The sequence below is a fragment of the Salvelinus sp. IW2-2015 genome, linkage group LG36 (assembly GCF_002910315.2).
Source record: "Salvelinus sp. IW2-2015 linkage group LG36, ASM291031v2, whole genome shotgun sequence".
NCBI lineage: Eukaryota > Metazoa > Chordata > Actinopteri > Salmoniformes > Salmonidae > Salvelinus > Salvelinus sp. IW2-2015.
In genome coordinates, this window is record NC_036875.1 from 9,638,968 (window position 1) to 9,655,071 (window position 16,104).

A 16,104-nucleotide genomic window follows, 5' to 3' on the forward strand; every position below is an offset into this window, starting at 1 on the left:
TCTCAATAACGTTTCTCCTATCATTCAATCATCAATCACGTTTCTTGCCTAGTCATCAATCATCAATAACGTTTCCCCTAGTCATCAATCATCATAACGTTTCCTCTAATCATCAATCATCAATAACGTTTCCCCTAGTCATCAATCATCAATAACGTTTCTCCTAGTCATCAATCATCCAATAACCTTCTCCTTAGTCATCAATCATCAATCACGTTTCTCCTAGTCATCAATCATCAATAACGTTTCCCCTAGTCATTTTTCATCATCAATAACGTTTCTCCTAGTCATCAATCGATCAATAACATCGTTCTCCTAGTCATCAATCATCAATATCGTTTCTCCTAGTCATCAATCATCAATAACGTTTCTCCTAGTCATTCAATCATCAATAACGTTTCTCCTAGTCATTCAAATCACGTTTCCCCTAGTCATCAATCATCAATAACGTTTCTCCTAGTCATCAATCATCGAATAACGTTTCTCCTATCATCAATCATCGAATAACGTTTCCCTAGTACGATCAATCATCAGATAACGTTTCTCCTAAGTCATCAAATCATCAATAACGTTTCTCCTAGTATCAAATCATCAATAAACCGTTTCGTCCTAGTCATCAATCCATCAATAACGTTCTCCTAGTTCATCATCATCAATCACGTTTCCCTAGTCATCAAATATCATCAATCCACGTTTCTCTAGTCATCAATCATCAATAACGTTTCTCCTAGTCATCAATCATCAATCCACGTTATCTCCTAGTCATCAAGTCATCAATCACGTTTCTCCTAGTCATCAATCTCCAATAACGTTTCGGTGGCCTAGTTCATTCAATCATCATAACGTTCTCCTTAGTCATCAATCATTCAAATAACGTTTTCTTCCTAGCCATCAATCATCAATCACGTTCTCTATCATCAAATCATCAATCACGTTTCTCCTAGTCATCAATCATCAATTAACGTTGGTCTCCTAAGTCATCAATCAATCAATAACGTTTCTCTAAGTCATCAATCATCAATAAAGTTTCTCCTAGCATCACGATCAATAACGTTCTCCTAGTCATGCAATCATCAATAACGTTTCTCCTATCATCAATCATCAATAACATTTCTCCTAGTCATCAATCAAATAACGTTTCTCCTACATTTCAATCATCAATTAAACGTTTCTCCTAGTCAATTCAATCATCAATAACGTTTCTCCTATCATCCAATCATCAATAACGTTTCTCTAGTCATCAACAATTAACGTTTCTCCTAGTCATCAAATCATCAATAACGTTCCTCTAGTCATCATCATTCAATAACGTTTCTCCAGTCACACAAATGCATCAATTAAGTGTCTTTCTCCTAGTCACAATCAATCAATAACGTTTCTCCCTAGTCATCAATCATCATATACGTTCTCCTAGTCATCAATCATCAATAAACGTTTCTCCCCTAGTCCATCAAAATCTATCAAATAACTGTTTTCATCATCATCGAGTTCTCCTAGTCATCAATCATTCAAATAACGTTTCTCCTAGTATCAATCATCAATAACGTTTTGTCATTCTTCACAGTAGTGTCCATCATAATCATACAATAACGTTTCTCCGTAGTCATGCAATCATGCAATAACTGTTTCTGCCTAGTCATCAATCATCATATTCTACGCATATCAATCTTCTCCTAGTCATCAATCATCAATAACGTTTCTCCTAGTCATCAATCACAATAACGTTTCTCCTAGTCATCAATCATCAATAACGTTTCCTAGTCATCAATCATCATAACGTTCTCCTAGTCATCAATCATCAATTAACGTTTCTCCTAGTCATCAATCATCAATAACGTTCTCAGTCATCAATCATCAATAACGTTTCTCCTAGTCATCAATCATCAATAACGTTTCTCCTAGTCATCAATCATCAATAACGTTTCTCCTAGTCATCAATCATCAATTAACGTTCTCTGTTCTCTCTATGCATATTCATCATCAATAACGTTTTCCTAGTCATCAATCATCAATAACGTTTTCCTAGTCATCATCATCAATAACGTTTCTCCTATCATCAATCATCAATAACGTTCCCTCTAGTCATCAATCATCAATAACGTTTCTCCTAGTCATTCAAATTCAATAACGTTTCTCCTAGTCATCAATCATCAATAACGTTTCCTCCTAGTCATCAATCATCAATAACGTTTCTCCTAGTCATCAATCATCAATAACGTTTCTCCTAGTCATCAATCATCAATAACGTTTTCCTAGTCATCAATCATCAATAACGTTTCTCCTAGTCATCAATCATCAATAACGTTTTCTCCTAGTCATCAATCATCAATAACGTTTCTCCTAGTCATCAATCATCCAATAACGTTTCTTCCTAGTCATCAATTCATCAATAACGCTTCTCTCCTAGATCATCAGATCATCAATAACGTTTCTCCTAGTCATCAATCATCAATAACGTTTTCTCCTAGTCATCAAATCATCAATAACGTTTCCCTAGTCATCAATCATCAATAACGTTTCTCCTAGTCATCAATCATCAATAACGTTTCTCCTAGTCATCAATCATCAATAACGTTTCTCCTAGTCATCAATCATCAATAACGTTTCTCCTATCATCAATCATCAATAACGTTTCTCCTAGTCATCAATCATCAATAACGTTTCTCCTAGTCATCAATCATCAATAACTTTCTCCTAGTCATCAATCATCATACACGTTTTCCTAGTCATCAATCATCAATAACGTTTCCGCCTAGTCATCAATCATCAATAACGTTTCTCCTATCATCAATCATCAATAACGTTTCTCCTAGTCATCAATCATCAATAAACGTTTCTCCTAGTCATCAATCATCAATAACGTTTCTCCTAGTCATCAATCATCAATAACGTTTTCTCCTAGTCATCAAATCATCAATAACGTTTCTCCTAGTCATCAATCATCATAACGTTTTTCCTAGTCATCAATCATCAATAACGTTTCTCCTAGTCATCAATCATCAATAACGTTTCTCCAGTCATCAATCATCAATAACGTTTCTCCTAGTCATCAATCATCAATAACGTTTCTCCTAGTCATCAATCATCAATAACGTTTCTCCTAGTCATCAATCATCAATAACGTTTCTCCTAGTCATCAATCATCAATAACGTTTCTCCTAGTCATCAATCATCAATAACGTTTCTCCTAGTCATCAATCATCAATAACGTTTCTCCTAGTCATCAATCATCAATAACGTTTCTCCTAGTCATCAATCATCAATAACGTTTCTCCTAGTCACAATCATCAATAACGTTTCTCCTAGTCATCAATCATCCAATAACGTTTCTCCTAGTCATCAATCATCAATAACGTTTCTCCTAGTCATCAATCATCAATAACGTTTCTCCTATCATCAATCATCAAACGTTTCTCCTAGTCATCAATCATCAATAACGTTTCTCCTAGTCATCAATCATCAATAACGTTTCTCCTAGTCATCAATCATCAATAACGTTTCTCCTAGTCATCAATCATCAATAACGTTTCTCTAGTCATCAATCATCAATAACGTTTCTCTAGTCATCAATCATCAATAACGTTTCTCCTAGTCATCAATCATCAATAACGTTTCTCCTAGTCATCAATCATCAATAACGTTTCTCCTAGTCATCAATCATCAATAACGTTTCTCCTAGTCATCAATCATCAATAACGTTTCTCCTAGTCATCAATCATCAATAACGTTTCTCCTAAGTCATCAATCATCAAATAACGTTTCTCCTAGTCATCAATCATCAATAACGTTTCTCCTAGTCATCAATCATCAATAACGTTTCTCCTAGTCATCAATCATCAATAACGTTTCTCCTAGTCATCAATCATCAATAACGTTTCTCCTAGTCATCAATCATCAATAACGTTTCTCCTAGTCATCAATCATCAATAACGTTCCCTAGTCATCAATCATCAATAACTTCTCCTAGTCATCAATCATCAATAACGTTTCTCCTAGTCATCAATCATCAATAACGTTTCTCCTAGTCATCAATCATCAATAACGTTTCTCCTAGTCATCAATCATCCATAACGTTTCTCTAGTCATCAATCATCAATAACGTTTCTCCTAGTCATCAATCATCAATAACGTTTCTCCTAGTCATCAATCATCAATAACGTTTCTCCTAGTCATCAATCATCAATAACGTTTCTCCTATCATCAATCACGTTTCCCCAGTCATCAATCATCAATAACGTTTCCCTAGTCATCAATCATCAATAACGTTTCTCCTAGTCATCAATCATCAATAACGTTTCTCCTAGTCATCAATCATCAATAACGTTTCTCCTAGTCATCAATCATCAATAACGTCTCCTAGTCATCAATCATCAATAACGTTTCTCCTAGTCATCACATCAATAACGTTTCTCCTAGTCATCAATCATCAATAACGTTTTTCCTAGTCATCAATCATCAATAACGTTTCTCCTAGTCATCAATCATCAATAACGTTTCCCTAGTCATCAATCATCAATAACGTTTCTCCTAGTCATCAATCATCAATAACGTTTCTCCTAGTCATCAATCATCAATAACGTTTCTCCTAGTTCATACATCATCAATAACGTTCCTATCATCAATCATCAATAACGTTTCCCTAGTCATCAATCATCAATAACGTTTCTCCTAGTCATCAATCATCAATAACGTTTCTCTAGTCATCAATCATCAATAACGTTTCCCTAGTCATCAATCATCAATAACGTTTCTCCTAGTCATCAATCATCAATAACTTTCTCCTAGTTCATCAATCATCAATAACGTTTCTCCTAGTCATCAATCATCAATAACGTTTCTCCTAGTCATCAATCATCAATAACGTTTCTCCTAGTCATCAAATCAATAACGGTTTCTCTAGTCATCAATCATAATAACGTTTTCCTAGTCATCAATCATCAATCACGTTTCTCCTAGTCATCAATCATCAATAACGTTTCTCCTAGTCATCAATCAATAATCGTTTGTTTTCATGATTATTATTTCATTTAAGATGTGCTATGTGTCTCTGATATCGCTCTCCACACCTGTTAGTTTGTTGTAATTCTCCATTTAAAGATTGTGCTATGGGTCTCTGATTATCGCTCCCACCCTTTAGTTGTGTTAATTCTAACGCTCCCTGTACTCTACTGAGGAGGGCTGGGTAACGCTCCCTGTACTACTGACTGAGGAGGGCTGGGTAACGCTCCCTGTACTACTGACTGAGGAGGGCTGGGTAACGCTCCCTGTACTGTACTGTGGAGGGCTGGGTAGCGCTTCCTGCTCCCTGGTCTGTAGTGAAGCAGCCTACAGGGCTAAGCCATCACCATCATCATTCTGGGGGAGAGAGAGTCATTGGCGTCCCACTCTGGGATCAACACAGACCCAGCATCTCCTCCACATCCTTATAAAAAAAACATGCTCTGTGATTTTCACACCTTTTTTACAGTCTGTGATGAACGAACAAGATAGCGATCCTGGGGCGATTTGTGTCTGAATGGAAGAGATTTCCCTCGTCCTAAAGTCACAGCGTTTTGCTCAATAGGCCATCCGGCTCATCAATAGAGGTGACATCATGCAACCTCCATCATGCAACCTCCTGACATCATGACACCTCCAGGACAGCAGCAGTCCTTCATATCAGTCATCTGGGCTGGTACTACTTGACCAGCGGCGAGACTTTCTGAGTGGGTTGAGACTGACGACCTCCCACCCGGGGAATGGAAGCTCCAGATACAGATCTAGGATCAGCTTCCMTTCCTCCAACTCTAACCTTAACCATTAGTGGGGAAATTCTAAAGTGACCCAAGATCATTGTCTAGGGGCAATTTCACCCTACACTGGAATGGAAGACGTAAATCCTTCCCCTTTGTAGCCTACCTCCAGAGCGACATGATTGTGAGCTTGAAGTTGGAATCATTCATGGTGGAACTGCCAAGTCCGTTTGACATATTGCAACAGCGACGAAGCTACTGCAAACAACAAACACTCTTTTCCCCCCCCTAGGACGTCATTGCACTTGCCATAGAAAAGCAGAATATGTAGGCCTACTGCAAGAAACAAATACATCCGCGATGCGTGGTGCTCCTCACCTCCGTTTCGTCATCAAAAACGATAACGACGACGGTGGGGCGGACTGTGGCGCTGCACGTTTTCCTGTCAGGGACGGGTTTGCTTGTAATGTTTGTGAGTATCAGTAGTTGACTGCCTGGGTCTCCCTCCACCCACCCAGGCGGCTGTGACTGTCAGATGGTTCTGGGGATGATGGTAGCAGGAGTTTGGGGCCGCATCCCAAATGGGACCCTATTCCCTATATTGTGCGCTACTTTTGACCCTGTTCAAAAGTAGTGCTCTTTTAAGGGAAATAGAGTGGCATATGGGACGCAGCCTATGCCACTTCATCTGCCATGGCTCAATGGAGCATACCTCTCCTCGCTTCCTCTTTTAATTGCCTGCGTCTCGTTGGCATGCCGATCGCCCTCCCCGTATTCTATAAGCTCATTTAACATCTCCTCGAATGGAAAGATCCAGCGAGCGAACGGCAGCTGCAGGGTCATGGCAATAATGACCCGCTAAGATATTTCATTTGAAAGCACAGGGGTGGGAACCCTGCTTTAAGGTCCAGCGCTCACGCAATTCTTCTCTTTGACTCATTAGAAATGACCACTATGTCCTTTTCGCTAAAGATCATTTTCTTATGTAGTTGAAGCTGGCTGGGTCCAGGTAGCTGTTAGATCAACCTTTTACAGTGTGTAAAAGTTTAGTTTAGTTCTTCTGTGCTTTGAGAGGTCTCCCCTTAAAATCATGTTGAAGTGGCTGAGGTTTGCAATAGGGGAGCCCAGTGTTATGACCGCTCTCATTGACGAGAAGAATGAATCACAATTCCTCTCCCAGACAGAGAGTTCGTCCCAAATGGCACYCTTTTCCCTACATAGTGCACTACTTTTGACCAGTCTAGTGAGGTCCGGGTCCAAGGTAGTGGTCTGTATAGGGGATAGGGTGCCATTTGAGATTTACAGCAGAGTTTGAGCTGCCCGCCTGCTTCCACGGATCCAGGACCAGGCACGACTGACCCCGCCATCCATCACACTCCCCGCCTATAGATCCATTTGGCTCTGCTTTCCCAGCAGGCTCTGGTCAAAAGTCGTGCACTACACAGGGAATAGGCTTCCATTTGGGACTCAGCCTCAGTGTTTGTCTGAGGACCATGATGTGTTTTTAAAATGGACTTTCTCTCCGGCCGACCTCATTATTCCTGGGAGACAACTGCTGCTCTATCGCTGAGAAATATGTGTACGCTCAACATGCAGTAAATCAGAGCGGTCAGATGTGTGTGTGTGTACGTGTGAGCGCGTGTCTGTGTATCTGCATCCATCTGTGTGTGCGTCCGTCCATGCCTGTGCGTCCAGGTGTGTGTGTGTACGCAGGTCATGCTTGCCTGCTTCCGTCTGTATGTTTTATCCCCGGCGGCGCATTGGCATTTTTGCCGCGAGATCAATATGTTTTCTATTTACTGTACCAGCGCTGCCCTACAGCCTCAGAGCCTCAGCCAGGATGAATTGCCAAACCTGACCTTTTCCGTTTATTCGCAAAGTGTGTTTCTCAAGCACCGACGAGGATGAAAAATAACCGTCGCAAACCTCAGGGAAAAGGATGATCCTACTCGTACTCTGTCTGTCGTGGCAGGAAAGATCACCTTCATAACTAGAGGGGCTAGAGAGGAAAGAATTTCATTTCCATTTTTGGTTGTAAACTTCTTATGTGTATGGAGGCATATTCTACACTGCCATAACAATTCTCTCTGTTTATTTCTGTGTTTCGTCCGGTCCATTATTGCATCCGCTCTTAAGAGGGGCCATTCCATTTCTGKGCAGGTCCCAAATGGCACCCTATCCTCTTACATAGTGCACTACTTTTGACCAGAGTCCTATGGGCCCTATAGGGAATAGGGTGCCATTTGAGACACACRCWAATCTAAAGCACAATTGAATAGGCCCTACATACTCAACTGGCGGATCGCCGACCAGATCCGGAACCAGAACGGGGTCAGTCCTCTCTAATTCCTCCTCCTCTCTGTTTTTGTCTTTCAGCTCGTCTGAGAAGTCTCTCCCCTGGAGATCTGCAGGTAAGGACTGCTCATCTTTCCTTACCTACACCATGCCACTGTTCCAAATGGCGCMCTATTCCCTTTATAGTGCTCTACTTTTCACCAAAGCCCTATGGGACAAAAGTAGTGCACTTGTGAATCAGGTGCCCTTTGGGGTGCATCCCATGTCACCAATCACCATATGTAGACACACTTMTTCTTTTTAAACATTAAAAAGCATACCATTATCCCATGCCATGGATAATGTATATCGTACGGCTGCTKACTGTATTGATAACAGTCTCCTCTGGCACATTTCAAATTGGATACTTATCTCGCGTTAATCCCACCCTCTCAAACCCGAATACCTTCCGCTTTTCCTCCTCTCCAACTCCCTGAGATGACTCCCCCAAAAAAAGAAAGAAATAGATGTTTTTATTGTCACATACTTAACGGATCCCCAGACACTTTGCCGCCGCTGCTGGAATTGATGAAGTGCATTTTACTCATGTCTTTCATGGCTTATTAGCTGTATAATGGAACTAAGTGAATCGGCGCGGTCGTCATTCATCTTTTATTGCGGATCTTGTCACAGGGACCCTATGGGGTTATGATTGTACATATGCACTGGGAATGTTAATATAGCTTGTCGCGGTATGGTTTCACATTTTTCACTCGCTCCAGTTGGTTTGTTGCTGAGAAGAATTACTAGCAGAGGGATACAGTAACAACAAGCACATGGGTTTCAAATGGCACCCTATTCTCTAGAATAGAATGCATAAGGTTCTGGTCAAAAGTAGTGCCCTATATAGGGAATAGGGTATCATTTGGGGGCGCATGCTATTTGGATGAGTATTGATTTCATTATTGTAGTTGATAAATCGTCGTTAGCCACGGTAATGTGTTTTTTTAATCCAAATGTGAAGCAGAAATGATAGCTGACGTTTATTGATATTAAGTGAGAGACAGGCTGTGTGGCTGAGGAGAGAGAACTGTTGTTTGCTCAGCGTTTTAATCAACTGTCTAGCCATAATGGTGTGAGTTAATACACAGGGTATTATTTTGTCTTCCTTAGATTGGAACTCCTCCACCCTGCATTATGTTAAGTTGGAGGCCTGCGTCCCAAATGGCGCCCTACTCCCATTATAGTGCACCACTTTTGGCTAGAGCCCTACGGGACCTCTCTGGGCCCTGGTCAAAAGTGGTGCACTGTATAGGGAATTTGGTGCCGTTTGGGACRCAGACGCAAAGTGTTATGGGTGAGAGAGTGTGATTGCAGTGGAATGAGCTGCAGTGTGCTGCTGTAGAGGATAATGACTATGTCTGGCTGGGCTGCTTATTACCCTCCCGGGCTCACGTCCCATTCGCCAGTCGCCAGGCTGTCAATTAAAGTAGGAAGTGTTGCTGTGGAGATAGGCTTTCGTTCACCTCGGGCACTGGGGCGGCACAGTCACAGGTTGTGTCCCGAATGTCACCCTACTTCCCTATATACTGTACTGCTTTTAACCAGAGCCCTTTGTGACGGATGCACACTTTAATCCCATGATTCAGGAGGATGGACGGAGGGATGTAACACTCTTTCATTGAGTACAGTCTCATTTCTCAAACAGGTTCTGTGCTCAGTGAAGATGCCCTGAGGGCAGAAATGACAAATAAAACGGCAGAAAGGTTTACTGTCTAAAAAGTTCCTCCTAATATGCTGTGTGAAGCAGGAAGGGGAGTGTGAAGCTTCGCACAGGACACAGACTGGTTGAATCAATGCTGTTTCCACGGCGGTTTAACCCACATTGAACCGAAGGTGGAATAGACCTTGCCCACTGGGTTGTTTTTGTGGGGAATACAGCTGCTGTTTGGGCAGAACCCCTATCAGATCATTTCCCGTTGTTGTTCTGTGAATTCTGCTTTTAACAATTTCGTTTTATCCTCCTCTTTTATGACGYTTTCCGCCATGGAATTCAGTCACACGGCGAACGTGGCCTTTTGAAAGATTTAAGTGTCCGCCTCGCAGCGCACAGTGAAATAGAGGTAATTTCACATCCGCCATAATAATTGCAGCAGCACAGTTTATTGATGTACCGTAGTTGCAGCCAATCCGTACCCCTAGAGGCGGCGTCGTCGAGCAGAGACGGTGGACCCCTAGCAAAGAAACGGGTGGCTGAGACACAAGTGGGAGCACAAGCCGCCAGGCCGTCAAACAAGCTAGGCGTCGGTGTTAACAGATCTGTGCAAACAGCCGCTCCAGAGAGGAACAACAGAGGTCTGGTTCTCCGTGAAATTCAGCCTCCCTCCTCATCCATACATGTATGCCAGCCAACAAGGCCCCTCCCTCCAGATCTGACTCTCTAGCTCACTGCCAATGCGTGCATCCCAATGTTCCAGCTGTTGCAGCGGAGCTCATTCACACCTGTCGCGCTTAACTCGATTTTGATTGCGGAGTAACATTGGGCAGCAGCCTATGAGAGACATTACTGGTGTAATTCTTCCTCCTCCTCGCCTCACTGGCTGTTTTCATGGTGTGTGTACCAAATCGCACCCTATTCCCTATATATCCCTATGGGGCCCTGGTGAAAAGTAGTGCACTGCATAGGGAATAGGGTACCGTTTGGGACGGATCCCGGGGAAACTTTATAGTTTGGAAACCGTTTTCGAGGGAGGATTTCCATCAGTGTCCGTCCTGGCACCGCAAAATAGGAGCACAACAAATGTCTTAGTATGACAACAAAATTGAACAATTTTGGAATTTACACGAGTGTGAAAGGAATGTGGTGGAATTGATGTTATTGCCCTGAAGCGAAATCCTTTAACTTTTATTTAACCTCTCCTGCAACTGGACTGCTTTCTGCTCCTCCAGATGTATACCGCTATATATATGCCATTTAGCAGACTTTTTAAAAATCCAAAGTGACTTAACATAGTGTGTACACTACATTTTCCTATTGGTACATATACCTATGGGTGGGCCCCAGTGGGAATTGAAGCCACAATTCTTACGTTGCCATGCTCTACCTACTGGACCACACAGGCAACACTGACTTCGTTCTCCCTTTCCCAGATGCCTCGACCTCGGGGGAGTCCAAGTCTCGGGTGACGGACAGCTCTCAGTCGCCCACCTACCGCCTCAGAACAGAGCAGGAGCAGGTGGTCCTCTACTCCCCAGAGCAGACCTCGCTCCATGAAAGTGAGGGTCTGTTACTAATGCAGCCTTGTGTTCCACTGTGGTGCTGCTCTGTCTCTCTCTCTTTTTCTTGCACTTTTTCTCTTCCCCTCCTCTCTTTTTGTCTTCTCCTGTCTTTCTCTCTTTTTCTTTTGCTCTCTCTCGTTCTCTGTCTCCCTCCTTCCCTCTCTATAGTTTGAAGGAGTCAGTGTATTCTACAGTGTGGAGGGTAGGGAGGTGAAAACAGCCACCGTGTGAGGTCATTAGCACTGTGTGGACTAGCTAAAGGTCATGTAGTGCTTTAAGGACACTCACACTGTCTCTCTCCGCTCTCCCTCTCTCTCCCCTCCCGCTCTATGTTTCTCTCTCTCATTCTGTCCCTCTCTCCCTCCTTTCCTCTCTCCTTCTCTCTCTCAGGGTCTACAGGGAACTCCCGCAGCTCCACCCAGATGAACTCGTACTCAGACAGTGGCTACCAGGATGCCAGCAGCTACTACAGCGGCCAGAACCAGAATAATCTGGCCAAGGCCGAGCTGAGAATGCAGCACTCGTACCCGGGCACAGGCGGCACCTCCACCCTCCTGAGGAATGCCAGGGCTGAGGGCCAAGCCCAGGTCCAGGTACGGACACGGAGCAGAGGGCACACCGTCTGCGGCAGCCACGACCATGGAGTTGTTTAGAGGGCACACCGTCTGCAGCAGTCCCGGCCATAGAGTTGGATAGAGGGTCGCATGCTATCACAGAAGCGGAAATGGCGGCGATAGGAGATGAGCTCTCTAGTACATCTCTATGGTCGTGACTCAGACACTGACTGCTGTTGAGCACACAGATGCTACTGCCGGCTTCACACAGTCACAGGGAGATGAGGGGGAAGTTAGAGAAAAGAGAGATGAATAGAACCTAGAATACTCCCAAAAGACAGAGATATAGATATATATAGACATAGATATTTGTTGAATGTCTAATGGAGATCACCGTAAAAAGATTTTAAGGCTCTATTAAACGTGAAGTTAAAACGTGTGTTGGTTGCTCAGTACTTTCTCCTTGTCTGTCCTGGCAGGCTCCGTTGTTAACCGCTGCAGCGCCGGGTCGAGCCATGAGGAGGGTGAGCTCGGTGCCCTCCAGGACCCAGTCCCCGGCCTACGGCAGCAGTGTGTCCCCCTCTCGCGGCTCCCTGAGGGCCACCATGGGTAGCAACTACGGTTCCCCCATCGTGACGGAGCCCAAGCCCCTGTCCAGTATCTTCTCCACCACCCTACCCTCCGCCCAGCGCGCCGGCTCCCCTTTCAACACCCAGAAGAGCTCCCCCGCCGCCCTGCGCCGCATGGGCAGCGCCAACTCCCGCTCGGGCAGCGCCAGCCGCGCCACCTCGCCCTACCTGGGGTCAGCATCAGGGCGCATGGGGTCCCCCTTAACGATGGTGGACGGCCCCCTCACCCAGCAGCCGGTGGGGTCGTCGGCGTCTCCGGTGCGCTCCAGCATGACGGCCCAGCCCCAGCACTATGGCTCCACCCTGCCTCGCTCGTTGATCCACCACGACTCAGACCCCTACGGAGCCCAGAGCTATGACGTCTACGAGAGGATGATCCCACGGCCTGACAACCTCACAGGTCCGTTCTTATGCCTTCCCCTTTGTACACAAATACCCATTAGGCTTTATAGATTGGGTGTGCTCACTCTCTCCAAGTGTCTACTCTCCCTACAGATAATACATGCATGCCTCCACAGGGCAGGAGATAATGGATGCGTCCCAAATTGTACCCTATTGCCTATATAGTGCACTACTTTTGAAACAGGGCGCTGGTCAATAGTAGTGCACTATATGCACTGAGTGAGCAAAACATTAGGAACACCTTCTCTTTCCATGACATACTAGACTGACCAGGTGAATCCATGTGAAAGCTATGATCCCTTTATTGATGTCACTTGTTAAATCCACTTCAATCAGTGTAGATGAAGGGGAGGAGACAGGTTAAAGAAAGATTTTTAAGCCTTGACACAATTGAGACATGGATTGTGTATGTCTGCCATTCAGAGGGTGAATGGGCAAGACAAAATATTTGAGTGCCTTTGAAAGGGGTATGGTAGTAGGTGCCAGGCGCACCAGTTTGTGTCAAGATCTGCAACGCTGCTGGGTTTTTCACACTCAGCAGCTTCTCGTGTGGATCAAGCACAGGAGGTTGGTGGCACCTTAATTGGGGAGGACAGGCTCGTGGTAATGGCTGGGGAGGACAGGCTCGTGGTAATGGCTGGAGTGGGAATGGGTGGAATGGTATCAACAACATCAAACACATGGTTTCCATTCGCTCCGTTCCAGCCATTATTATGAGCCGTCCTCCTTTCAGGAGCCTCCACTGGTATCAAGAATGGTCCACCACCCAAAGGACATCCAACCAACTTGACACAACTGTGGGAACCATTGGAGTCAACACGCTTTTGACGCCTTGCAGAGTCCGTGCCCCGGTGAATTGAGGCCGTTCTGACAATAAGTATGTTAACGTCCTCTCCACTCCAGTCTGTGGCGCTGCTGTCAATGCTTTTCCATTGGCATGCTGCAGCACACAGTGAGACACTGCACACAGCCSGGAGAGCCATTGTGTCCGTCCCAAATAGCACCCTATTCCTTACATAGTGCACTACTTTTGACCAGCTCACTATGGACCCTGGTCAACCTCTGGTCCAAAGTGGCGCACTATATGGGGGATAAGGTACCATTCGGGACGCGGGCCATGTCAGTCTGTGGAATGGGCCAAGGCCCCTCTCTCTCTCATGTAGACTCGCGTCATAAACCACAGGCCACTGTTTGAAGGGAAACGCCAGAGGGTTTGGCACGATCCATCCATCCACTCGCACAGTTGGATATACTGCCATTGCACTAGAAGGAATGCAAATAGTCTTCCATCCATTGCGGAAAAACTCCTAGAGCTAGAGGTACTAGAAAATAGACTGGGGTTTCTAGAAATAACGTCTTGACATACCAAAGACAAAGCTGTTGTTTCGACTTTGTTGTTTTGTGTACGTTATCCGATTTTATCMCAATTGCATAAATAAGATAGGTGCGTTAAAGTCAAGTTCGATTTTGTTTCTCCTGTCAAGTTCATTTAAAATGAAGAAGGGTGCCAGCATGCCTGCCTGCCCTCCCCCTGAGATGAATCAGTGTGTTCTGGTTGACAGCTCCACTAAGTAATTCATATGTTGTGTGTTGATTGATAGATCTGTTGTAATTTCTCGTCGYGGTTGTCAGCCATAGGAGTCTGACTTGACATTTCAAACCCCCGTAAATACTAGCTGCTTGACAGGGAGTCTGTAGAAAGAATGCTGCAAGAATTCTAGAATGATTGTCCTCTGTTGCTGCCGAGGCTTTTACTTCTTCCACTGCATCAGAAATGAGCTGGAGACGCGAGGGTTGTGTGGTGCGTGTTATCAGACATTTTCTTTCGAGTTTTTGCTCCTCTTTGGAAGAAAAGATCCCTGTGGTGCAAAACAGTTGAAATGAAATTATGTTCTATAATTTTCTCACACTAGGGGATTCTCTTCCTGGTACAAAGCAGTATGGGAAACAAGGCCCAGCAACTTCAGAAAGTGTAATAAGAGGCGGCCTACGGCCCAAATGGCACCCTATTCCCTACATAGTCCATTACTTCTGACCAGAGCCCTATGGGCCCTGATTGAAAGTAGTGCACTATATAGGGAATAGGGTGCCATTAAGGATACAAGCCATGTTTTCCACTCCAGAATAATTTCTGATATTTTGAGGCGTTCTTGTATGAAACATAGCGGTTTAATGCAGGGTTCTCCRACCCTGTTTCTGGAAAGCTACCATTCTGTAAATTTTCACTTCAACCCTAATCTAGCACATAAACTGAACCAGATTAGTTACAACTGGGGTTGGAGCGAAAACCTACAGGAGGACAGCGCTCCAGGAACAGGGTTGGAGACCCTGTTCAACTCAAAGCTAGAAACCAAGCATGCATTCGTTCTCTGGGCTGTTCGAAGAGAGTGGAACCTGATTCTCTGCTATTGTGGGCCAGACGTTTATCACTACAGTAAGAGTAACGGGTCAACGTATGTTCGTTTGTCCTCTTCCTTTCAGCCTGAGTACTCCTCGTTTTGCTGCTTTAGGTATCTACTGGAGATAAGCATGTAGATAGATTATGAAAATGGCTGCTATTCCGAGGCACAGGGATTATAAAAGAAGGGGTTACAAATGATTCCTGTTTTCATAATGGACGGCTTTGCAGATTAATATAGAATGCATGCAGCCAATTTCTGGTACAAGGCCTATCTCATTTTACTGAGTGCCTGCCGTCATTTATATGAGGTTTATGGTGCCCGTCTTTTAAACGAATATTCATATGACTTTGTGTTACTTTTTCTTATTTCAGCTGTCCCACTAGTGATGGGAGARAAAAAAATCGAAACAGTTACGTATCCCGATTTTATTTTGGACGATATACAGTATATATTTGGACATTTATACGTGACTCCGAGTATAAACGTGTTTTTCTTTCGTACCTCTGCCAATGCTCTGGTATTTTTCATCCTATAGCTTGTTCATCTTCTTTTTAAATCGTGAGCTAGTGCTCTCCTGCTCTCGTCCCTCTTGTCCCTCGCAAATAAAATCACAGCATCGAACTGCAAAACATATAGAATCGTGAGAATCGTAATACATCTCGTGAGGTCCCTGGCAATACACAGCCTTTAGTCCCGTATAGAGCAATATTTATCCATGTTTTCTATCATGAAAAGGTTGCTATGTGTGTTTTTTTTACCAACTTTTCCTGCTGCCATTGGATATCTACAGACATCCTGGTCGATGATGACCTTCAAGGTGAATTCTAACTTC

The 16,104-nt window shown here is 44.0% G+C and overlaps 1 protein-coding gene across 1 annotated transcript in view; it reads left to right on the top strand.

Annotated features, from left to right (window-relative positions):
* The window catches only part of LOC111959435 (plakophilin-4), a 120,950-nt gene that overhangs the window by 50,040 nt on the left and 54,806 nt on the right, over positions 1-16,104 (top strand). The window contains exons 4-7 of the mRNA XM_070437725.1: positions 8,109-8,143; positions 11,157-11,282; positions 11,676-11,878; positions 12,319-12,868. Coding sequence (XP_070293826.1) covers positions 8,109-8,143; positions 11,157-11,282; positions 11,676-11,878; positions 12,319-12,868 — 914 coding nt within the window. The remainder of the gene's footprint in view (positions 1-8,108; positions 8,144-11,156; positions 11,283-11,675; positions 11,879-12,318; positions 12,869-16,104) is intronic.